The 25,245-nt window shown below is 47.7% G+C and overlaps 1 protein-coding gene across 1 annotated transcript; it reads right to left on the bottom strand.

Moving 5' to 3' along the window:
- Positions 1 to 24,924, bottom strand: PWWP2A (PWWP domain containing 2A). The gene is made up of 3 exons (XM_029050325.1): positions 24,669 to 24,924; positions 24,443 to 24,587; positions 1 to 2,722 (listed from the first exon to the last, which is right to left on the bottom strand). The coding sequence occupies exons 1-3, from the start codon at positions 24,922 to 24,924 to the stop codon at positions 1,042 to 1,044; spliced, it is 2,082 nt and encodes a 693-aa protein (XP_028906158.1). The 3' UTR covers positions 1 to 1,041.
- Between the last annotated feature and the right edge of the window lie 321 nt (positions 24,925 to 25,245).

The following is a 25,245-nucleotide window of genomic DNA, read 5'->3' as shown; positions in this document are numbered from 1 at the left end:
TTCAGATTTAGTCGATTTTATTTACAGTTTTTGTACATTTCAGAGCATTACACAATTACAAGTTCTCATTTTCTGACCTGCAAACAGATACCTTAAACGGAAATGCTTTAAAAAATTATGAAATTAGGTACATCCAAAAATGCAACAATTACACATCTGACAATTCACAAAGTGTAATTTACCGGGACGTATCCTAAGAATTTAGGAACAGCCAGTCAGGAGAAAATCTGACCAAATTTAGCAATCGATTATTTACATATTCAAAACAAAACCTCTTTATCTAAACTCCCAGGCTGAAAGCTTGGAAGATCATTTTTTTTTTCCCCGTGGAAGAAAGGCAGGAAGTCATGATTCACACCTATGCAGCATTGACAGCCCTTGATCCCAAATACTGAGCAACTTTTCCGCTCTCCTCGAATCTGCAAGTATCCCCATTTCAGCTTTTCAAAAACTGAAGTGTCAGATGTATGCCCCTGTGTGCATAGAAACGCTGAGTGTTCACTAAAAAGAAACCAAACCAAAAAAAAAACCAAAACCAAAAACAAAAACAAAAAAAAACCACGCCCCACAAGTGGTCACTAGGTCCCATAGTTTTCCTGGTGGACTACCCAGCTCACGGCTATTAATTCCCATTCCTCACGTGTGCGGCCTGTGTCACACAGTGACAAGCTCCGTACGTCACGTGTAGAAACTGCTAAAAAATTCCCTACAAATAAATAAACTTTCCTCTGAGGCCACGGTTCCTATACCTTGAGGTGGGTGAAGAATTTCGTGGTTTAAAACGGCAGTGGAAAACACCGCTCCACCTCCCTTGCACGGAATTTAAAATCTGATCGCCTGTAACCCCGTTTCGGTTTTTCACCTCACGGAAACATTTTTTTGATATATTAAAAAAAAAACCCCAAAAAACTAAAATCAAAGCAGCCGACCGAGTGCGACTGTTCTGATCTGGCCGAGTCTACTTCCTGGAAGTCGGTCCTAACTAGACTATGGAATCCTGTGGAGCCTCCCAACTTTTCTCGCCTACCTCACCGTCCTCGTTCACGTCTCAAACTGCGTCAACAGGGCCCGCACTTCGGGAGTCAGCTGCTTTGCAGCCTTCGCTGCCTCTGTGATGGCCTTGCGGTACAGGCCCTTTCTCTTCTTATTAAAGCGTGATTGGAAGTTTTCTAAAAAGGGGGAGAGTTGCGAAAGAGCAAGGAAAGACGTTGTGGGGGAGCCAAACCAGGAGATACGGGCCTCCTGCCGGACTAAAAGGCCGTTATCTTTCCGGCTCACCGTTATGGTGAGGATACGGGCCGGCCACCAAGGGAAGCCGTAAATCTTGGCCCAGACAATGTCCCCTACACATATGGTCCTGCCATCTGGCGTGACGCACTTAGAGACGTTTTTGGAAAAGACTTTCATTTTCAAGGAATTACTGAGCTTTTTCTCTTCCTTTGAAGAGGAGGAAGTGGAGGAGGTGGAAGGTGCATGCACACTGCCTGGAGGAAAATCCAAGCTCTCAGTAGAACTACACTCAGAGTTGGAGGATTTCAAATCATCTGTGCTATCAACGCTACACACTGACGCACTGGAAGAGTCAGATTTCTTTTGATTTAGGCTCATGTAAACCGTGATATTGCTTTTGCTGCCCTTTTTGCCCAGTGTCTGCGGTTCATCCTGCTCCTCGGCCACATGCACTTCACTCGTGTCCTCAACCTCCCCGCTGGCCTCTTCCAGGCCTTCTGAGGGACTCTGATTTTCGGAAGGGGCCTCACCTGCTGAGCGGGTGGAAGTACAGCGAGACTGGGGCTTGGCTGCCATCTTGCCACTCCGCAGTTTCTCAAGTCCCGCTTTCAGAGAGGAGTCGTTTTCTTCGTTTCGGTACCGCTGCGGCTTTAAACGCAACCGAGGCGGGAGGGAACCTGAGCTGGTGTTCTGAAAGCGGCGGGTGAAATGGACCTTTGAATGGGAATTTTTGGACGTGGAGGTTTCGGTCTGTTTCTTCTGTGCCTTCTCTTTGGCCATTTTCAACACTTCCCGGGCTTTCGCATGATCCATATTCTTACTCTGCAGCACTTTTTTAGTATTTAACTGAGCTTTCGAAGTATTTGCCTGAGCAGAAACTTTAACTACTCTGCCTCTGCTGTGAGCAATATTGGAAACTTTAACCACAGCATTTCTTTTCTGGCTTTCATTTTGGTTTTTCCCATCCATCTTAGGGTCAGTTTTAAGTTTTTTATTCACAGTAGTTACACTTTCATGTCTTCGTTTTTTGTTATCCTCATATTTAGAAGAGTCATTTGCATTTCCACCTTTTTTCATTTCCTTTTTCTCGGCCACAACACTGCTTTTACATTTATCACACAATACCTGCCTGGGTCGTAGTTTGATAGCGTTCATTATGGAAGTGGGTTCCTCCCTGTACATTTTCCGCTTGGGTCGTTTAATTTTCCGAGGAGGTGGCTGAGGTATCGATTGGTTATATGTGTCCCTGATAAACAAAGGAGGAGGATAAGGTGCTCCTTCATGGAAGAGAGGAGGTGGTTTGGAAGTCCACAGGCTTTTAGCTAGGTTGGGTTCTGAGGGCTGGGTAGGGTTATCAGGAACAGGACCGTTCACTTCACACTTTATTTCTGTTCCTTCTTGGAATGATTTACTTTGGAGCGGCATGGCTTCGGGTTTATCCTTATATTCCCTCTTAGGAAATACTGTCACAGGAATTCCATGAGGTCCAAACCTTAAAATGAAAGAAAACAACAACTGTAAGTTCACAATTCAAATTCAACTACTCAGCGTTTTAATTCTGATACCTTAAAAACAGATTTAGCATAAAAACACAAAAGAAAAGCCATATTAATAATCACCTATAGGTCGCACACAGTTAACAGGTAGATCTGAAGAAAGCAAACCACTTTGAATATAAACTCAAATGCTAACTTGTCAGGATAAGGATGTAGTACAGAGAAACCAAAAAACCCCATTTCAGGCACTGAAGAGAAAATGCGTGCATAAGAAATTGTAGCTCTTGCTTAAGAGAAGCAGTTTAGCCCAGTGGACAGACCGTGGACCTGGGGGGGGGGGGGGGGTCACAAGGACTTGGGTTCTAGTTCTGGCTCTATCAATTGTCTGCTGTGTGCCCTTGGGCAAGTCACTTAACTTGTCTGTGCCTCAGTTACCTCATCTCTAAAATGGAGACTAAGACTGTGAGCTCCATGTAGGACACCGACTGTCTCCAACCTGCTAACCTTGTATCTATTCCAGCTCCTAGAACACTGACTGGCACGTAATAAGCGCTTAGCAAACGCCACTTGGGAAAAAAAAAAAACCAACCCTAAATTGTTTCAAGTTCCAGCTCTCTAAAGCTGAACGCATAATGAGGAATTAGTGGAAATTCCAAATGAACTTAGCTTTCCAGGGAGGGTGCTTTATCATGGACTATAAATAGGGATTGAATGGAAAGAATACAGGACTGAATCACTTAATCAGGATTCTGATCAAAGTCCCTCCGTTGCCCAGTTAAGTGACCTGGGCAAAAACCTCTTTACACCTCAGTATCCCTATCTGAAAAATGGGGTTAGTTCTCTTCCTCCACCCGTCATCACGTGTGTCATCACGTGTGTCTGTATAACGTTAGGAGATAGCAACCACTGGCCCTTGCGTCAGCCAGTAGTTAGCCAGGCTCTGGCCCGGGGGGGTTGCTGCTTTTCCGATCGCTTTGGAGTCATGTTCTGTAGCTAGCCCTGCCTGGGCTACTGCATCCAGATTCCTGCAGCTGATGGTCTCCTTCACTGTCCCCTTTCGGTTCCTGCCCATAGAGGAGGAAGGCAGGGGCCCGACACGGGGCATGAGACACAAAAGTGATCCTGAAAGCGGAAGCACAGGCAATGGCCCCCCAACTCGAGATCCACCAGAAAAGTTACCCCACCCCGCGCACAGATTGGCACTGCTGACAATCTCATTGCTGAGGCTTGCCCTACAGAATTAGATACATATCTATTAAATATGAGCCCTTAAATCCTAAAAATAAGCACCTGGGCAAGGGATGGGTGCATTTCTAACGAGAAGTGGAGAAGGAATTTCATCACAGCTCACGTGAAAATGGACACGGTCAGATCAGATACTACAGAGCCCGGGTGACCTACCCCATTTCTGAGTGGAAGCGGGTGGAATCAGCCACAGCCTACTCAGTATCAAGGCTATTTTAAGCCAAAGCAAACCCATCAAAGAACTGAGTCCATTCGACATAGGCCTCGATGCCCACGAGAATCGTTTGCTTTTCATCTTTGTGAAATGTAAAGGCCAGGCCCGAACGTTCTCTTTAGTGCTGGGATGGGTCACCCTAAATTTCAGACACCCAGCTCTGTAGATAAATTCCCTCTGCCTGTGAATTAGCGCACTCCCTTAAGGGATCCCCCTCGGTTGTCACAAAGGAAAAGAGAAGATGGATTGATGACTCCTTGGCGTTTTAGTTCCTTGGCTCTTTTAAGCACTTTGAGCTCTTTGATGAAAACCAAACACAACTCTGTATTATTAAATGTTGTTTTTAAAAAGCTTAGTGCACTTTTGTCCCATTAGGTTTTGCTTTTTTCCATAAGAAATTTCATTTCTTCTCTTCATTGAAGGAAAACAGACCATTACCACACTGAATTTTATGTAGCTGAGATATTTCTTTCCCCAAGATTATCACCAAGGATGCCAACTTTCAGTTTGAGTACAGAGGCCAACTAGGGGCAGTGTATACAAAGTAGAGAGGGAATGCCTCTTTTCCTACTTTCTCTCTTCCTTTCCCTCTCTCCTTTACCTTGCCCTTCAGGGAAAAGAAAAGGGAAGGAAGGGGAGAGGAGAGGAGTGGGAGGGAGATGACACAGAGGGGAACTCATTTCCCGCTACGACCCAGCCCAAACGCGTCATTGCTCTAACACCAACCTATTGACTGGGTCTAAATCTCCAGCGGTTCCGACCCCAACCCCATGCCCTACCTCGAGCCTGAAACTCCCTCCCGCTTATCTGACAGACCACCACTCTCCCCATTTTCAGAGCCCTACTAAAAATCTTAGCTTCTCCAGGAAGCCCCCTTTAATTTCCCATCATCCACTCTATCCTTCCTCCCTTCTCCATTACCTGTGCATTTGGACCTGTACTCAGAAACAAGGGTTTTTTTAAGTATTTACTATGCGCCAGGCACTCTAAGTGCTCAGGTACCTCTAAGCTAATCAGGTTGGACACTCCATGTTCTACACGGGGCTCAGAGTCTTAATCTCCATTTTACAAATCAGGTAACTGAGGCACAGATGTGAGGTGCCATCTGCTGGGTGACCTTGAGCAAGTGGCAGAACCAGGATTAGAACCCAGGTCCTTCTGACTCCCAAGCCCACGCTGCTTCTACCTACCAGGCCATCCTACTTCTCACTTGATATTCACCTCGCACCCACCTCACTTATGTATATATCCTTATAGAGGGATTGTGTCAACCGTATTGGACTCTCCCAAGTGCTCGGTACGTTGTTCTGCACCAATTCAGTGCTTGATGAATACACTGATTGACTGAATGGAGGAGCGGAAAAAAGGGAAAAGGAAAGAGGTGGGAGTCAGTCAATTGTATTTTCTGAGCACTTACTGTGTGCAGAGCACTGTACTAAGCACTTGCGAGAGTACAATTTCACAATAAAACGGACACATTCCCTTCCCACAACGAGCTTATAGTCTAGAGGGGGAGAGAGACATTAATATAATCAAATTACAGATAGGTACACGAGAGAGGGCAGGGAGGAAAGGAAGAGGGTACTCACTCTCCGTTGCCAGACCTCTTTCTACGCCGCTGTTGGAATCCCAAGCCAATCGGCAAGTGTTCTGGGCCCAGAAAATGAAATGGCGGCTAGGTGGCCTCTTGGGGCTCACAAGCTACTGAAGTGAAACCAGACCCATTCCGGGAGCATCCATCCCTCAGGCTGCCTGGGTGGCGGGGGTGAGGCAGACGTGCCTTCCGGGGTTCCAAGGCTACGGGCAAAAGGAATCTCTGGCCCAGCCCTGGAGCCACAGTTCCCTGGCAGAGGCCAACCGGATGGGGTCAAGTACCTCGGCCCCACTTCCTTCCGGCATTCTTCCGGCCCCGGGGAATGGGCTAGCAAAAGCTATCTGCCTGCTCTGAAATTTGTGGCAGCAAAGCTAATGCTCTGGCTTCACCACATCAGTGCCGATTCCATGAGAAGGGTCTCCCCTCACTCCCTAGGAGCTGGTTGTCACAACCATCTATTTGAACCCTGCGCATCATGTAGGATGCGTACTCTATCACCCTAATATTCATTCATTCAATAGTATTTATTGAGCGCTTACTGTGTGCAGAGCACTGTACTAAGCGCTTGGAATGTACAATTCGGCAACATTTAGAGACAATCCCTGCCCACTGACAGGCTTACAGTCTAATGGGGGGGGGCTTCAATGCATTGGCTGGGAAACGAACCTGGGGCTGTGAGAATTCTACCACTGCAAAAAACGCAACTGTGTTGGCAGGGAAACGAACCCGGGTCAACTGCTTGGAAGGCAGCTATGCTCACCACTATACCGCCAACGCAAATAATAACTTTGTATCTTTTTTCCCCACCATGAAATACGTCCATGCCATTTCATTCACACGTTTCAGGGGGGGAAAAAAGGCATTTTATGCAAACTTCTCTTTCCCCTGCCTAACACAAAACTGTTAAAACTAGCATCTCCCTGTTAGAATACTGAAATGTGGCAATTAAAATACAGTCTGCTTCAGGGATCCTTCAGTGACCCTAAAAGGGAAAATTCTCTCAAAGGAAATATTTCTGAGAGAGCCAATCAATTAACTAATGGCATTTACTGCGCACTTACTGGGTGACAGACACTGTATTAATAAGCACTTGGGAAGGAAAAACACAGAAGAGTGGATAAAACAGGGTCCCTGCCCACAAAGAACTCACAGTCTAGAGGGAGAGAGTTGGACATACGGGTTACAGATACGGCAATGGGAGAGTATAAGGATATATACTCAAGTATATAAAGGCTGGGGGGAATAACAAATGTTTATGGGGTATGCAGTGCAAAAGGGAAGGCGAAGAAGGGAAATGAGGGCCTCAACAGGAAAGGAGGTGTGATTTTAGAAGGGTTTTGAAGATGATGAGGTGGCTTGTTGGATATAAGAGAGAGAAAACGGGCGAGGGGTCAACAGCAAGGAAGAGAAGACTGAGCTACATGAGTGAGTCGGTTGGGTTAACGGAGAAAAGTATCCAGGTCGGACTATAAAAAAATTTTGTCTTCATTCACACTAATTTCTTCGCCAAGAAACTACGCTTTCGAAAATATGACCGAACCATTTCCAGTCTACGGAACCAGGAGTTGTCAGTGAACTCTGACAATCCAGTGAATCAATGCAAAATACCAAAACAGCTGCAGTAGCTAGACTTCTACACCACCAGCTCAAATCTTAGAATTACAGCGTCTTGCATCTATTTTCAAATAAACAGATAAATTTATAGATACAATTGAAGACCCCTACAGAGTTAAAGGTATAGGGTTTAAAAGGTGCACTACAAAAGGAGTGCACCATTCAACCTAAATTGAATAAACTGCTCATTTAAAATTCTAAAACCACTACCAATCTCCAGAATAAACTTTCAAGTCTGCAGTTTCAGATTATAACTCCTCATATGTTTACAATTGAAATGCTATGATTTGAATTACTCAGTTCAAGATTTAAGTAGTTGCTTAGTGATGCTTCTCATTGTAAAAGATACCATAGAGAAGCCCAATGTATAGCACGTAAAATCCATGGGAGGTTTATCCCAACACAATCACTCATGATACAGTCACATTTTCCAGGCATATAACACGGTTGTACCATAGGGTATGGCTGCATTTAATTAAGCAGTAATACTATAAAGGCCACTATAACGTTTAGAGTGATAAATGAAAGCAAAAAAGTTATTTTCCTTTGTAGAGAACGAGTGATTGTGGTTCCAACAGCTAATACAACCTATCAATTCCTAACCTGGGTTCCACATGGCTGATAGAACTTGACCTGTCTAGCCGGCGGCTACATTTTGTTTCATTATTATAGGAGTTAAATTAAATGTGGTTATGTAACACAACACATTCACAGTTAAGTTATATAGAAATCCCTGGAAGGAATTCATTAAAGTCAATTAAGATCCTTTGAAAAAAATCACATAAAAGGAGCCCAGAGACATAATCCAGTCTAGAGGTCTATATGTAGGTCTACAAAATAAATCATTTCATCAATCTGCACAATGAACTTCAATTTTCAGGACTACACAGTGCAGATTTTTTTTTTCCACCCTAACATTTATTTAAATTATTTACTCTGCCTGCTTTCCCAAACATAAGCACACACTGGATTCACTTTAAAGCAAGTAGAGGCTAATGGAGACTCACTAAGGCTAGGCTAAAAAACAATTCAGACCCACAGCTCTCCCTGATTTATAAAAATGAAATCTTATTATACTTCAGCATCTACCTCCAGGAGCCCAAAATACTGTAGGAATAAATAGGCCAAGGAGTAAGTCATAGGTCAAAGGAAATGATCTGGCTACACTGAAGTTCAGTAACTATCGCATTACAAATAAAATCTACAGGACAAAGCTAATGAGGATTTCAATAAGCAAAATTTTATGGAAAATTTTCTGAAATTCACTAGTCACTTCATGATTAAAAAACTGTTAACGACTAATTTTTCATTGCATGACACCAGGCTTCAAATTCGGAGATTTGCCTCCCCCTACTCAACTATGGCATTCATGTTATTAGCAGCTATCCTAGCAGGAACCAAATCCTCACTGGGATGAACTTCAATATTGTATGGTGTAGATTTTGCTTCTACATTTTACTGTTGCTGCCATAAGTGACCTAAAAACTCCCTCATCTCTGACCTTGCTAGGTATAGTCCATTCCTGTCTGGTACTGACTCTTTGGGATAAATTCCAAACAGATTCCAAACACTGAGAAGCAGTATGACCTAGTGAATAGAGCATAGGCCTGGGAGTCTGAAAGACCCGGGTTCCAATCCCCACTCTGCCACTTGTCTGCTGTGTGACACTGAGCAAGTCACTTAACTTCTCTGTGCCTCTGTTACCTCATCTGTAAAATGGGGATTAATGCTATGAGTCCCATGTGGGACAGGGACTGTGTCCAGACTAATTAGCTTGTGTCTACCCCAGCACAAATAGCATAAAAAATGAAACCTTAATGGTTTCATTAAAAAAACCATTTTTTTTTCAGGAAAAAAAAAGATGTGCCAGTTACTAGCCCTGCTTTAGAGCATTTGAATGGAATTGGGGAGGTGAGAGATCAGCTCTAAACTCCTCAAAGGAAGCAAAGGCTGTCTGCTCTGTTCTGTGTCAAGACCACACCTCTCCTTCCAACAATAGAAAGAGTAATGAAAACAAAAGAAAAATGTTTTCCTTCCCCGATTCGCTTCCCCTGAGAAGCACTAGCCACCAGTAGTGTTAACCTAGAACTGGAAAAGAAGGTTTTATATGATACCATAAGCCCCTCATTTTAATTCGGTACGCACCCCAACCAATGATTTCTTGTCACGCTCACTGAGCTTCTACTTTTATTCCAACCAGAAAATCATTTTCATAATATTTACGGGGAGGAATTTATTTGTTCATAATCCAACTTCCAGTTCCACAACAGAAAGGATAAGTACCTAAAGCATGAAAATTAGAGAAGTTCGACCATGGACTATGTCACCCAAAATGAGGCACAAGGTTCAATGTTACCTGAATTTTCGATTCAGGGAGCAGATGCAATATTACATTAAAACTCCAAGGAAAAATAGGCAGACCCCCAAAGACCACTTTCAAAATCCAAAGAAAGGATTCCCTAAAGGTTTAGTTTTCAATGATTTTTCATTTCACCCCTATTTTCCATCCACAACCCGACTGTTGATAACCCCTACATGGCACGGTCTAGCACGGCACCATCAGGTTTATCACCCCTTTACAGACCTCTACCCTCTCTTCTGGTTCAAGGAGCAGGGAAAAATTTCCTTCCTTATTTGTTCAGCTCCACGAACAAGGCACTTTCAGATTTTGCAGGGAATGATACGGAAAGGCCAAAGTATGTCTGGCTTCAAATTCATCTTCAAAATACTGAGACTGAGCAGGGGGGTGACCGAGAGGGAGATAGCCTCATTTGAATGGACAGAGTCTAAGACACCTGACCGCTAAAATAGGACTCTTTACCATGGGAAGCTGAGCAAAGAAAAAACAGTGTCACGCAGGTTTTTCAAGTGTGAATATAAAAATCAGTTACGACCTCACCCCGCAGTGATGGAATAAAGCCTTTTTATAGTGGGAATGAACCGTCCAGAGAGAAAGTCTCTCCCACCCAACATGAGCCTACTTAAAAGAATCGGACCAGAACGCAATCCATAATCTGGATTTCAGATTTTCACAGGCGCAGGGTACGCGACTGACAGCGTGGGAGTGAGATCTTCAATGGCTATTTTGATCATCTAATCTGATGACGGGAAGCAGCACGGTGGGGGAGAGAGCACCGCCCTGGAAGTCAGAAGGTCACGGGTTCCAATCCAGATCCGCCACTTGTCTGTGTGACCTGGGGCAAGTCACTTTACTTCTCCGTGCCTCAGTAACTCGATCTGTAAAATGGGGATAGAGACTGTGAGCCTTGGGACAGGGTCTGTGTCCAACCCTATTTGCTTGTATCTACCCCAGTGCTTAGTACAGTGCCTGGCCCGTAGTAAGCGCTTAACAAATACCGCAATTATTATTATTATTAATCACAGAGCAGAATATACACTTACCCAGCAGGTATTTGAAATAGTTGCTAAAAGTTAAAACGTATAATCTGACTTCCGCAAAATGGCTTTGACTCCAAAACGAAGAAATATGGGTAGTCGGTTCATTTCGAAATGACTGCCCTTGACGGCATATGCTCTGAGTCCCAACCCGCCTGTCTAGTTGTACAAAGGTTTTTTGTTGTTTTTTTGGTTTGTGCTGTCTTTCCCCTGTTTCCCAAGAGGAAAAGACACCCTCCCACCCCCACCCCCAACACAGACATCCTCAGTCAATCCACGTACCATACTCAGTGACCGATTGTACCTTTCTTCCAACAGCCTCCTCACAAGGTGTGCCACAGAGCACAGGGATACAGGGCGACAAAGAGTGGATGGCTCAATACAAACTATCACCACTAGAGCCAAAACCCAAAGCACATATTCACCCGGCAAAAGGACCTTTTCCCTGGTCACCACTGGTGTCTAAGCAAAGATCTCCCAAATGTCACAGGGACAAAAAAAGTTTCTCTATCATACTTTTATGGACAAAGTAGGTGACAGCAACGGATTCTTTCTCAAAGACACTCACGGATGAAGTCTTCTTCATTCATTCATTCATTCATTCATTAAATGGTATTTATTGAGTGCTTACTATGTAAAGAGCACTGTACTAAGCGCTTGGAATGTACAAATCAGCAACAGATACAGTCCCTGCCATTTGACGGGCTTACAGTCTAATGGGGGAAGACAGACAAAAACAATAGCAGTAAATAGAATCTAGGGATGTACATCTCATAAAAACAATAGCAATAAATAGAATCAAGGGGATGTACACCTCATTAACAAATAAATAGGGTAGTAAAAATATACACAAACGAGTGGATGAGCACAGTGCTGAGGGGCTGGGAAGGGAGAGCGGGAGGAGCAGAGGGAAAGGGGGGAAAAGAGGGCTTAGCTGAGGAGAGGTGAAGGGGGGTAGAGGGGGAGCAGAGGGAGCAGAGGGAAAAGGGGAGCTCAGTCTGGGAAGGCTTCTTGGAGGAGGTGAGCTTTAAGTAGGGCTTTGAAGTGGGGAAGAGAATTAGTTTGGCGGAGGTGAGCAGGGAGGGCATTCCAGGACTGTGGGAGGACGTGGCCCGGGGGTCGACGGTGGGACAGGCGAGAAAGGGGGACGAGAACGGGGGACGGTGAGGAGGTGGGCGGCAGAGGAGTGGAGTGTGCGGGGTGGGCAGTGGACAGAGAGAAGGGAGGAGAGGTGGGAGGGGACAAGGTGTTGGAGAGCCTTGAAGCCTAGAGTGAGAAGTTTTTGTTTCGTGCGGCAGTTGATAGGCAACCACTGGAGGTTTTTAACAAGGGGAGTGACATGCCCAGAGCGTTTCTGCAGGAAGATGAGCTGGGCAGTGGAATGAAGAATAGACTGGAGCGGGGAGAGACAGGAGGAAGGGAGATCAGAGAGAAGGCTGACACGATAATCCAGCTGGGATATTATGAGAGCCTGTACCAGTAAGACAGCCTGTCCTTCAAACAGAAGGACAACCTCTACTGTGTGCTAAGCACCGGGACAGAAACAAGATAATCAAATCAGACAGTTTCTGTGCATGGGTTCGCAGTCTACGAGGGGAGAGCAGTAGCCCCATTTTCCCCGAAAGGAGCTCAGACATCTTCAAATGGCTCGCCCAAGGTCACGTAAGAGACCAGTGTCAGAACTCGCACTATAACCTGGATCTCTTCATATGGCTTTAAAAAATTTGATCAGTTTGCCTCTTCCTACCTTACCTCGCTACTCTCCTACTACATCCCAGTCGGCACACTTTGCTCCTCTAATGCTAACCTTCTCACTCTGCCTCGATCTCAATGATCTCGCCGCCAACCCCTCGCCCAAGTCCTGTCTTTGGCCTGGAAAGCGCTCCCTCCTCGTATCGGACAATTGTTCTTTCCCAGCTTCAAAGCCTTATTGAAGGCACATCACCTCCAAGAGGCCTTCCTTGTCTAAGCCCTCCCTGTCCTCTTCTCCCACTCCCTTCCGCATCACCTCGACTTGCTCCCGTTGCTCTGCCCGCTTCCCAGCCCCAGAGCACTTACATACACATGTGTAATTTATTTTTATTAACATCTGTCTCCCCTCCTCTAGACTGTACGTTCACTGTGGGCAAGGAATATGAATGTGTTTGCTTATTGTTGTACTGTACTCTCCCAAGTGCTTAGTATGGTGCTCTGCACACAGTAAGTGCTCAATAAATATGACAGTGAATGAACTGAATGAATGAATGCTATCCCTGAAATTTAGTACATTTCCTGAACTAGGTTCCTCAAGATCAATTAAGTTTTCATTTATGACAGTTTCCCCAACTGCACACTGTCCAAGAGTTCAGATATGGTGAAAACATGTTCACGAATGTATCAAAAATTGTAGTCGTGATATACTCCAGAGGATTTAGAAGCAGATAAAAAAGGCTGCTTTTTAAATCGTGAAATTCTAAACATATATTGTAATCCGTCCTGTGTTCCTAAAATCTGCAAGAAATAGATGAAGTCCATGCAAGAGGTTGCAAACGGGCCTCAAAATCCCGTGCCATCCCCCGTACGACCCTCCCACCCCATCCCAAGAGGCGCAAGGACTGGGAGAGGCCATTTTGACCCCCTGCCAGGGGAAAAGCCCAGCAGAGTGGTTTCCAACACCTCCACATTACCTACCAAGTGGGGAAGTGACTTCTGACAAGTGTGGCGGGCCTTGCCTGAATATATGTGTGTTTGAGCCCCTGCTTTAGGAAAGGATGGTGGGGGGTGGGGATTAAGGTTCCATAGCCTAGAGGGAAAGGATGGAACCAAATTCCACTCGAGAGAAGAACACTTGAAAATTGTGCCCGACCACAATTTTGGTGAGCAAGTAAAAACTTTCCTAACCATTCTAGGCCTTGATTAGATCAACCACAAAGGTGAATTTAATCTCACAGACTACTTAATTACCCGTACTGCCAGCAATTCCCCAAAAGAGTCTAATCCTAATTGGCACTAAAATATTTGAGATGCTTAAATATTTCAGAAATTATAGTTTTCGAGTCAAGGATCTCTAAATACTATCTTGGTTTATGAAGTTTACCAAGGATGCAAACTGATCTTCATTCATTTATTTCCTAAGAGACAGCTCATAATAGGGAGTTACTTTAGGAAACTATCTGGGTAATTTCCAAAAGTACCCCCTACCGCGTTCCCCGAAGGTGGGCCGGCCCAGTGATACTAGAAGCGGCGTGGCTCAGTGGAAAGAGTCCGGGCTTGGGGGTCGGATGTCATGGGTTCGAATCCCGGCTCTACCACTTGTCAGCTGGGTGACTGTGGGCGAGTCACTTCACTTCTCTGTGCCTCAGTGACCTCATCTGTACAATGGGGATTAAGACTGTGAGCCTCACGTGGGACAACCTGATGACCCTGTAACTCCCCCAACGCTTAGAACAGTGCTCTGCACATAGTAAGCTCTTAAATACATTATTATAATCCCGCAATGCAGCTGGTTACAGGCAGTGGCCAAGACCACAACTACCAAAGCCAACCACCTCCTGGGACTCGCGCTCCGCAGCGGTCACCGAAAATGGGTGCCGTCTGCACTGTGCTACACTCGCCCGCCTACCTGCTCACTGCAGTCCATGACCTACAGGCCTGGCAGGGAAGGAAGAGGGCGAGTGGAGGCTGTGCAAACCACTGGGACTAAAAACCAACTCCTTCAGGCAAGCTCTTGCTCCTGAAGTCTCTGGACCGAGGCAGAGGCTCACTGTTCCCAATGAAACAGAAAGCCCCACCACCCTCGTCGTCAGGTAACCCTGCCCAGTTACTCGTGAACAAGATGTGTTGAGTCAAGATTTGACATGTATTTGAGGACTCTACGCGGAACTCAGCTCTCATTCGGAAAGTCAATGTAGCAACACACAGAGGCAGAATATATTTGAAGACTAAAGAACTTGTTTATAGACTGCAGGCCATCAGTTCCCAAACTGAGTTTCTAAAGATCAGTGACAGTTTACTGCAGAATCCACAGAGTTCTGCAGTATGTTTTCGCTATGTATTTTTGTCCGACCGTCGCTAGGGAATATGAGCAAGTTCGTCTAGCTACACGACTGTTTCCAATCTGTGCCCTGCAAGGTCAGAAGAAATGGCCCCTGCGCGCACCATGTCGTACGTAACGAATACCCTCTGTTTCTTCAGGAATGCAACCCACGTGCTATAGGAGAACCGGGGTACCGTATTTTAGGATTTGGAAGACAGGACAAAAAAAAAAAGCTAAACAAATATGATTTTAAACATGTAAAGTGCAAAGAAACTTGAACCAAGGCCCAAATTCTCAACCTAGATGTTACACATGGCTGCGTTTGACACTACTACTTAATGCTTTACCTGTTTCGCTGTATTTTATTCCTACCAAAAGCAGAGTTATTGCACCAAACTTTTCAGAGTCTGAAAAAAAAATCACTTTTTTGATTTATATTCTAAAAGACAAACGCCATTAGAAAAGCGGTCCAAGTTATACAGGCACTACAAAACCTTCCTAAATCAAAACTTTTTACAGCTACGAAGTCCACATCATGTCTAAATGCAGAAAAATGTTGGTTTATGTGCCGAATTGTCACTTTAAAAGTAGGTGTCTTAGGATCAAGGGACTTTGAAAGTAGCTGCTCTATGGTAAAGCTTCATCAAGCTTACTGGTGCCAAGACAAAATAATAATAAATAATGGCATTTGTTAAGTGCTTACTATGTGCAAAGCACTATTCTAAGCGCTGGGGGGGGGGGATACAAGGTGATCAGGTTGTCCCACGTGGGGCTCACAGTCTTCATCCCCATTTTACAGTTGAGGGAACTGAGGCCCAGAGAAGTTAAGTGACTTGGCCCAAGGTCACACAGCTGAGAAGTGGCGGAGCCGGGATTAGAATCCATGACCTGAATCCCAAACTCAAGCTCTTTCCACTGAGCCACAGTGCTTCAAAAATTAGACCATATTTAACATTAAGTATCCCTGTACTGCAGAGCACTGTACTATGTGCTAACACTGTACTCTGCCAAGCACTTGGTAAACTGCTCAGCATGCAGTAAGCTCTCAATACAGTTGTTTGATTGATAAACAATACCATGTTATCACCTCTTCTACAACTTAACCAGTTTCTCTTTGAATAAGAGTTTTAAAACTCATGCATACTTGCTATTAAAATTCTCAACTCGGACAAATAAGCAGCAACAAAATAAGAGTCACCACAAAACTTAGGAGAAAAGGCTTGCAAGACCATGGAGTGTGTGGGGGAAATGGGGGTTAGGCAGGCAGAACCCCAAGTCTCTTTTCTAGATCTCATTACTAGTATCTCACACAAAATCCCCAAGATCAAGATTCATCAGAACATCCCTAACAGAGGCTCCATAAATGCATAGTCAAAACTTGCTCATATCCAGCTTTACTATATAGTACAGCTACTCTTATCCAGCCCCCACACCCCATCCATATCTCAGATTGGCCTGGCTTTTTTTTTTTTGGTCCAGCAGGCTCTAAATTTGTGATGCACCGTTTCATGCCGCATGTGTCTGCGCCTGACCTGAGTTCCAAGGCCATCGAAATACGCCTATTTCTGCCTATTTCCAATAATGAACCACTAGCCAGCACTGTATGCTAAACCACACCCGTGTACTGAAGCCCATTTAAACTTCTCTCCAAATTATTCAAATCTTCACGATCACGCCTGGGGGCATTCTACCTGAATTATATGAGACTTCCTAATACTCCTCAATTAGTCTCCTCCTGGTTTATATGCTAAAAAGGCAAGGAGTGGATAATCAGATTCCATGAAACTAAGATCGCCACTCAGGGGAAAGAGGCGAAAGGAGAGCAAAACAAATTATGACCATTTACCGGAGGTCAGTTTTGGTTACCTATTTACCCCTTCCTAAAATTTAACATGAAATTGTTGAAAGGGGCAGTTATTAAATCAGGCACTGTTCACTTGTCAGTTCAGGGAATGCACATTAAAAACTAAGCACCAGATAATACTTCCATTCCAGCAGCTGGGATTAGAGTAGCAGGCTCTGAGGCTACAGAGCATTAAAAAGCAAAACCAGAGCACGAGAAAGAGATTTCTCAATGCCTGAAACTAGGTATATTCAAGGGGTTGTCTTCTTGGAGCAAGAATGGCTGCTAATATGATTACTACTATATAAGGGTTAAGCGTTACTAGTGGTCACTATATAAGGGTTAAGCGTTACTAGTGGTCAGATGCAAACGTTAAGGATCCAGTTTATACGGCAGGAACAGAGGTGACCTCTGTGTACCAAGAGTTTCAAAAACATGCAACGTCCTTCACTACTGCAGAAATCAATCATTTACTGAATGCATACTGTGTGCAGAGCAATGTACTAAGAAGCGCTTGGGAAAGTACAATTTAACAGAGTCGGGAGCCACATTCCCTGCCCAGAAAACTTTCCAAGCTACGCTACGAGGCTCCGGAATCATGTTAACCAACTCTGTTGTACCATACTCTTCCCCGCCACCCCCTAAACACTTAGTTCAGTGCTCTGCACAGTAAGCACTCAAAAAATACCATTGAGTGCAAAAGAAAACTGTAATATTGAGACTGGATAATAACTGGATAAGACCAAGCAGCAGCAAGGCATAATGGATAAAGCATAGATCTGGGTGCCAGAGGACCTCCTCGCTTAATTAGGTCCTCGTTTAATTGTGGTATTCGTTAAGTGCTTACTACAGGTGCCAGGCACTGAACTAAGCGATGGCGCAGAGATACAAACCAAACTGAACAGGTACCTGACCTGAACAGGTCCAGGTACCACACGGGGCTCAGTCTTAATCCCCATTTTACAGATGAGGTCACGGTCACCCAGAAGTGGGGACTTGCCCAAGGTCACACCGCAGACGAGTGGCGGAGCTGGGATTAGTACCCAGGTCCTCCGCCTCCGGGGCCCATGCTCTTTCCACTAGGCCAAGCGGTCTAACTTGCCTGCTGCGTGACCTATTTTGGTTAGCTATTTAGCCCTTCCTGAAATTTAACTAGCAATTGTCAAAAGAGGTGGCTATTAATAGGCAAGTCACTTAATTTCTCGGTGCCTCAGTTTCCTCAACTGCAAAATGGGGATTCAATACCTCCTCTCCCACCGACTACACTGTGAGGCCCGTGTGGGACGGGACTGTATGGGGCCTGATTAACTAGTATCTACGCCAGTGCACAGAACACTACTTGACACTTAATAAAACGCTTAAGAGACCTTAAAAAAGGATGTGGGAAGCAAACAAAATATTTTGCCGGTGGCTAGCTGTTCAAGATGAGTATTCATATTAATGCATATGATGAGTCGCTCCACTCGCTAGCAGTCCATTTTCCCCCAAGAACGTTTTAACCATAGGAGGTAGCATGGCCTGCTAGATAAAGTACAGACGTGGGAGGACGTAGGTTCTAATCCCTGTTCCACCGCTCGTCTGCCATGTGACCCCAACCCTGGGCAAAGCACTTAACGTTTCAGTTCTTCGGTTATCTCATCCGTAAAATGGGGATTAAGACTGTGGGACATGTGGGACACTGTGTCCTTCCCGGTGATCTTGTATCTACTCCAGTGCTTAGTAGCATAAAGCCTGGCACACAGTAAGCACTTAACAATTACCGTGAAAAAGAAAAAGTAAAAAGGAGGCAGGCTAGAAGACACCCCATCTGATTGATTACTCAGGTTTACTCAAAGTAACACCTTAGAGTAGTAAATGAGGGTATTAGATACATTCTAGATCTGACCATGTGGTCAGACGGCTATAATGCTTAGCTTTCACTATCATATTTATTGAGCGCTTACTACATGCAGAGCCCTGTACTAAGCGCTTGGGAGAGTACAACAGACTGAGCAGACACGTTCCCTGCCCGTAATGAGCTTACAATCTAGAGAGACTACTACAGTCTAGCCACTGAAGAGAAAAGATCATGGAATAAAATACCGATATATTTTTAAGAGTTTCCTTAAAATATGACTTTCTGCTAGATTCCTTCTCCGAAAATGAAAAATAGGCACAGCTTACTTGAAGGTGACCAAATGAGCAGCGAGTTTCCCGTGAAGACCGTGTTGCTTACCAACTGTGTTGTACTGGAGGATCTTCCCAAGTGCCTGGGATAGTGTTTAGAACAGTAAGTGTTGAAGAAACGCCACGGTGAGATTGACTAGGTGACAATGAGAATGAGTGATTTGTTCTACTAAGAGAAATCAAGCCGAACACACGGAGCAAACTGAAGACAGAGACAGATGCCCCTTCCGCAAAACTGAAATATCAAACCGCAGTGGGGTCTCCGTCCCATTTCCAGAATTCCACTTACCTCCTGTCCCTTCCTTTTGCAAATTTTAAGTCCAGACACTCACAATCACTGACTCTCTATTCTGTTTGTCTCAAAAGCATACACCCTACCGGTTCTACCAAACAATAGCCCATGAGTCTAAAACTGTAATACCTTATTTTAACTAAAACTTTCCATCCCTAAAAATGACAGCTCAGTCATAATTAACCAAAATAAGCTTGTGAGGAGGTAGTAATGTCAAACTGAACATTTGGGAGGGCTCTCGGATAGTTCTCAAAGTACTAGCCTGCTTGGATTCTTCCGTATTTCAAGAATAGACTTTATCTCTCCATGTATCAGGTAGTAATTTTTGCTTCACCTTAATTTTAAAATTAATAAGACAATGTGGTGTTTTAAATGTGGAGGGCTTTTTGGTGGGAAGGTAAGGAGCCACTTAGGAGGTGGTGATTATTCTATTCGAAGAGTGTATGCCGTTGCCGGAAACAGAATGGAGAGCAGTGACTGTGAAGCTCTGCACTTCAGATCTGCAAAAGAAGGGAATGAGAAGGGAAGTTAGCTCTGGACTCACAATCGTTCACCTCTTTTACCTACGTGAGTGCGAATAAGCACTTGATTTTCCAACTTAAGATACACTGTGTGCTGGTGGAGATAAATTGATGGAACCAACTGCGCACTGCAAGCCTCCCTTGCCTCATCCTCAACTGGCATTAACTGGGAAGCAGCATGACGTAGTGGCTAGAGCACGGGGCTGGGAGTAAGAAGGCCACCACGGCTCCTAATCATCGTCTGCTGCGTGACCTCGGGCAAGTCACTTCACTTCTCTGTGCCTCCGTTATCTCATCTACAAAAGGGGGAACAAAACCAAGTGGGCCAGGGCCCGCGTTCAACCAATCTGCTCGCATGCACCTCCGCACGTAGTACAGTGCCTGGCCCAGAGTAAGCTCTTAACAGATACCACGATCGTTATTATGGATCGGATCCTGGGCTTTGCCTTTTCAGCAAGTTACATCAGATCCCACCGTCTCCCTCCCAACGCGCTCTCTTGAAAGCTAGTTAAAAAGTGCAGAAAAAGTACCCATCCCTTCCTTGCGATTATGCGGCCAGCCCCTCCATCGAAAGTTTACCCCAACAACGCACCGGGTTGCAAAGGCCATCGTTTTGGGATCCGATTTCTCCCCTACCTCCGACAGGTGTGGGAAGGGTGGGGGGCGGTTTCGGAGACCCTCCCGATCCGTCGTCAATCGATGGTATTTATCGAGCGCTTACCGGGTGCTGAGCACCGTACTCGGCACACGGTGGGGTGGTTTTCATTCATTTCATTCAATAGTATTTACTGAGCGCTTACTATGTGCACAGCATGTGCACAATACTAAGCGCTTGGAATGGACAATTGGGCAACAGAGACCATCCCTGCTCAACGACGGGCTCACAGTCTAAGGGGGGGGGGGGGAGACAGACAACAAAGCAAAACAGAACAAAAAAACAAGACACCACCATCAAGATAAATAGAATCAAGGGGGTGTACACCTCATTAAAAAAATAAATAGGGTAATTAATTATACGAATTCATTCAATAGTATTTACTGAGCACTTACTATGTGCAGAGCCCTGTACTAAGCACTCGGAATGGACAACTGAGCACAGGGCTGAGCGGAGGGGAAGGGATGAGCAGAGGGCGGGGGGGTGGGGAGGGGGAGCAAAGGGAAAGGGGGGCTCAGTCTGGGATGGCCTCTTGGAGATGATAATAATAACGATGGTATTTAAGCACTTACTATGTGCAAAGCACTATTCTAAGCGCTGAGGGTATACAAGGGGATCAGGTTGTCCCCCCCGGGGCTCCCAGTCTTCATCCCCATTTTCCGGATGAGGTCACTGAGGCCAAGTGAAATGACTGGCCCAAAGTCACCCAGCGGACAAGCGACGGGGCCAGGATTAGAACCCGTGACCTCCGACTCCCCAGCCGGGCCTCTTGCCACTGGGCCGCGCTGCTCGAGTTCCCTCCCCGCACCGGGCTTACGGTCTGGAGGGGGGGAGTCGGATCCGAATAGAAAGAAAAGTGAGGATGTGGATTTGAGTGTGGTGGGGGTGAAGGGTGCAAATCCTGCGTGCGGGAAGGCATGGACTGTCTGGCTACTCCCCTCCCCCCCCCCCAAGGACCAACGGCCCCTGGGTCCTCGCCCGGGGCTAGGCGGGGGGTGTCCCTAATCTGTTGCCGACTGGGCAGGGATGGTCTCTGTCGTCCAATTCTCCAAGCGCTTAGACCAGTGCTCTGCACCTAGTAATTGCTCAAGAAGCATGATCAAATGAACCGTACATTCCAAGCGCTTAGTGCAGTGCTCTGCACCTAGTAAGCGCTCAAGGAATACGACTGAATGAACCGTACACTCCAAGCGCTTAGTGCAGTAATAATAATAATAATGTTGGTATTTGTTAAGCGCTTACTATGTGCAGAGCACTGTTCTAAGCGCTGGGGTAAACACAGGGGCATCAGGTTGTCCCAGGTGGGGCTCACAGTCTTAATCCCCATTTTACAGATGAGGGAACTGAGGCACGGAGAAGTTAAGTGACTTGCCCACAGTCACACGGCTGACAAGTGGCAGAGCCGGGATTCGAACTCATGAACCCTGACTCCAAAGCCCGTGCTCTTTCCACTGCGCCACGCTGCTGCTCATAGTTTGCACCTAATAAGCGCTCAAAAAACAAGACTGAATGAACCGTACACTCCAAGCGCTTAGTGCAGTGCTCTGCACCTAGTAAGCGCTCAAAAAATACGACTGAATGAGCCTTACATTCCAAGCGCTTAGTGCAGTAGTCTACACCTAGTAAGCGCTCAAGGAATGCGATTGAATAAACCGTACACTCCAAGCGCTTAGTCCAGTGCTCTGCACCTAGTAAGCGCTCAAGAAATGCGACTAAATGAACCGTACATTCCGAGCGCTTAGTCCAATAGTGTACACATAGTAAGCGCTCAAGAAATACGATTGAACGAACGGTACATTCCAAGCGCTTAGTCCAGTAGTCTGCACCTAGTGAGCACTCAAGAAATACGACTGAATGAACCGTACCCTCCAAGCGGTTGGCGCAGTGGTCGGCGCCGAGTGCGGGATCGGTTAATAAATGCGATTGGATGAGTGGGGGAGTGGGAAGGGGGCAGCAGGGCGGGCCGGGCCGTTGGGGCCCCGGTCTGGGGGTGCAGGGTTTTGGAGGGTCCCGGGGGCCAGGCCAGGCTTGTGAGAAGCGGCGTGGCTCAGTTCAAAAGAGCCCGGGCTGGGGAGTCGGAGGTCGTGGGTTCGAATCCCGGCCTCCCCCGCTTGCCAGCCGTGTGACGACTTTGGGCGAGTCACTTCTCTGGGCCTCAGTTCCCTCCTCTGTGAAATGGGGATGAAGACTGGGAGCCTCACGTAGGACAATCTGATTCCGATGTACCTCCCCCAGCGCTTAGAACAGTGCTGGGCACGTAGTAAGCGCGTCACAAATACCAACATTATTCTTCTTCTCTGGGCCTCAGTTCCCTCCTCTGTAAAATGGGGATGTAGACTGTGAGCCTCACGTGGGGCAATCTGATTACCCTGCATCTCCCCCAGTATTCGGAACAGCGCTCTGCACACAGTAAGCGCTTAACAAATGCCAACATTATTCTTCTTCTTTGGGCCTCAGTTCCCTCCTCTGTGAAACAGGGATGAAGCCCGAGAGCCCCACGTGGGACCACCTCCTCACCTTCTTTTCCCCCCAGCGTTTAGGACAGCGCTGGGCACATCGTAAGCGCTTAATAAATTCCAACCTAATTATTCTTCTCTGGGCCTCAGTTCCCTCTTCTGTGAAATGGGGATGAAGCCTGAGAGCCCCACGTGGGACCACCTCGTCACCTTCTATCCCCTAGCGCTTAGGACAGCGCTGGGCACATCATAAGGGCTTAACCCATCCCAACATTCTTCTTCTTCTTCTTCTTCTCTAGGCCTCAGTTCCCTCCTCTGTGAAATGGGGATGAAGACTGGGAGCGGGACCAGCTCGTCACCCTCTATCCCCCCAGCGCTTAGGACAGTGCTGGGCACATGGTAAGCGCTTAACAAATCCCAACATTATTATTACTGGCTTAACAAATCCCAACATTATTCTTCTTCTCTGGGGCCTCAGTTCCCTCCTCTGTGAAACGGGGCTGAAACCTGAGAGCCCCACGTGGGACCACCTCATCACCTTCTATCCACCCCCCGCAGCGCTTAGTATAGTGCCGAGCACACCGTAAGCGCTTACCAAATCCCAACATTATTATCATCCTTCTCTGGGCCTCAGTTTCCTCCTCTGCGAAATGGGGATGAAATCTGAGAGCCCCGCGTGGGACCCGACTCATCACCTTCTATCCCCCATCGGTTGGGACAGTGCTGGGCACTTTGTAAGCGCTTACCAAATCCCAACTTTATCCTCCTTCTCTGGGCCTCACTTTCCTCCTCTGCGAAATGGGGATGAAGACTGGGAAGGGGACAAATGATTCTCCTCTGTCCCCCCAGCGCTTAGGACAGTGCCGAGCACACCGTAAGGGCTTACCAAATCCCAACCTTATCCTCCTTCTCTGGGCCTCAGTTTCCTCCTCTGCAAAATGGGGATGAAGACGGGGAACGGGACGGCCTGATTCTCCTCTCTCCCCCCAACGCTTAGGCCCGTGCGGGGCACACCGTAACCGTTTACCAAATCCCAACCTCATCTTCCTTCTCTGGGCCTCAGTTTCCTCCTCTGCAAAATGGGGATGAAGAGGGGGAGCGGGAAGGCCTGATTCTCCTCTCTCCCCCAGCGCTTAGGCCCGTGCGGGGCACACCGTAACCGTTTACCAAATCCCAACTTTATCCTCCTTCTCTGGGCCTCAGTTTCCTCCTCTGCAAAATGGGGATGAAGAGGGGGAGCGGGAAGGCCTGATTCTCCTCTCTCCCCCAGCGCTTAGGACAGTGCGGGGCACACCGTAACCGTTTACCAAAGCCCAACCCCATCCTCCTTCTCTGGGCCTCACTTTCCTCCTCTGTAAAATGGGGCTGAAGACGGGGGGCGGGACCCCTCGATTCTCCTCTTCCTCTCTCCCCCAGCGCTCAGGACAGTGCGTAACCGTTTACCAAAGCCCAACCCCATCCTCCTTCTCTGGGCCTCAGTTTCCTCCTCTGCAAAATGGGGATGAAGAGGGGGAGCGGGACGGCCTGATTCTCCTCTCTCCCCCAGCGCTCAGGACAGTGCGTAACCGTTTACCAAAGCCCAACCCCATCCTCTTTCTCTGGGCCTCAGTTTCCTCCTCTGCGAAATGGGGCTGAAGACGGGGAGCGGGACCCACCGCAGGGGCGGGAGGAGGAGGGAGGCTCCCGGCGAGTGAGGGAGGCCTACCTTTTGGACAGGTCCATGAGGACCCCCGAGAAGAGGCGGTCCCCGAGGCGGAAGGACACGACGAGCGCGTCCTCGATGATGTGGTCGAGGGTGACCCGCACCTCCGAGCCGGGGATGAGCTGCGCCACGGCCGCGGCGTCGGGGGGCGCGGGGGCGGCGGGGGGCGCGGGGGCGGCGGGGGGCGGCTGGGCCCGGCGCGGCGGGGGGCTGGGCCCGGGGCCGGGGCCGGGGTCGGGGTCGGGGCCCGCGCGGGCGTCCAGGCCGTCGGGCCGCTCCCGCTCCCGCTCGTGGCGCTCGTGGCGCTCGTCGCGCTCCCCCGGGCGGGGCGCGGCCTCGGCCTCGGCCTCCACGGCGGTGACGGGCGTGGGCCCGGAGCCCGCCTCGCTGCCGGGCGTGGGCTCCATCTCGGGCTCGGCCTCGCCGGCGCCCCCCTCCCCCGGGGACGCTGCAGTGGCCGCCGCCTCCGCCGCCACGGCCGCCATCTCGCTCGTCTGCCCCGGCCCGCCCTCGCCGCCCGCCCTCGGCCGCCCGCCATTGGGCCCGCGCCCGGCGGCGCCGCCTCCGGTTGGCCGGCGCCCACGTCCGTCAGCCCCTCCCTCCCGAGGGGCCGGCCGGCCATTGGGCGGACGAGGTCACGGGGGCCGGCCGGGGGGGCGGGGCCGCGCCCGGGAGCCGGCCTATGGGAGGGCGCGGCGGGGCCCTCCGCCCCATAGGCCGGGGCGACGGAGGGGGGCGCCGCCATAGGTCGGCCTGCCCGTCCGTCAGAGGCCGAGCGGGCCGGGTCACGTGGAAAGAAGACGAGC

The sequence above is a fragment of the Ornithorhynchus anatinus genome, chromosome X1, assembly GCF_004115215.2.
Source record: "Ornithorhynchus anatinus isolate Pmale09 chromosome X1, mOrnAna1.pri.v4, whole genome shotgun sequence".
Taxonomy (NCBI): Eukaryota; Metazoa; Chordata; class Mammalia; order Monotremata; family Ornithorhynchidae; genus Ornithorhynchus; species Ornithorhynchus anatinus.
Note: the sequence above shows the minus strand (reverse complement) of the source record. Positions and strands in the feature narration are given on the sequence as shown.

Bases quoted from the DNA above. Each gene is read 5' to 3' on its own strand.
- PWWP2A (XM_029050325.1), bottom strand. From the start codon at position 24,924: ATGGCGGCCGTGGCGGCGGAGGCGGCGGCCACTGCAGCGTCCCCGGGG. The intron at 24,588-24,668 runs GCCCCGGCCCCG...CCGCCCCCGCGC, and splicing joins GGGCCCCGACCCCGACCCCG to CCCCCGACGCCGCGGCCGTG. The intron at 2,723-24,442 runs GTAGGCCTCCCT...TTTCATTTTAAG, and splicing joins CTCATGGACCTGTCCAAAAG to GTTTGGACCTCATGGAATTC.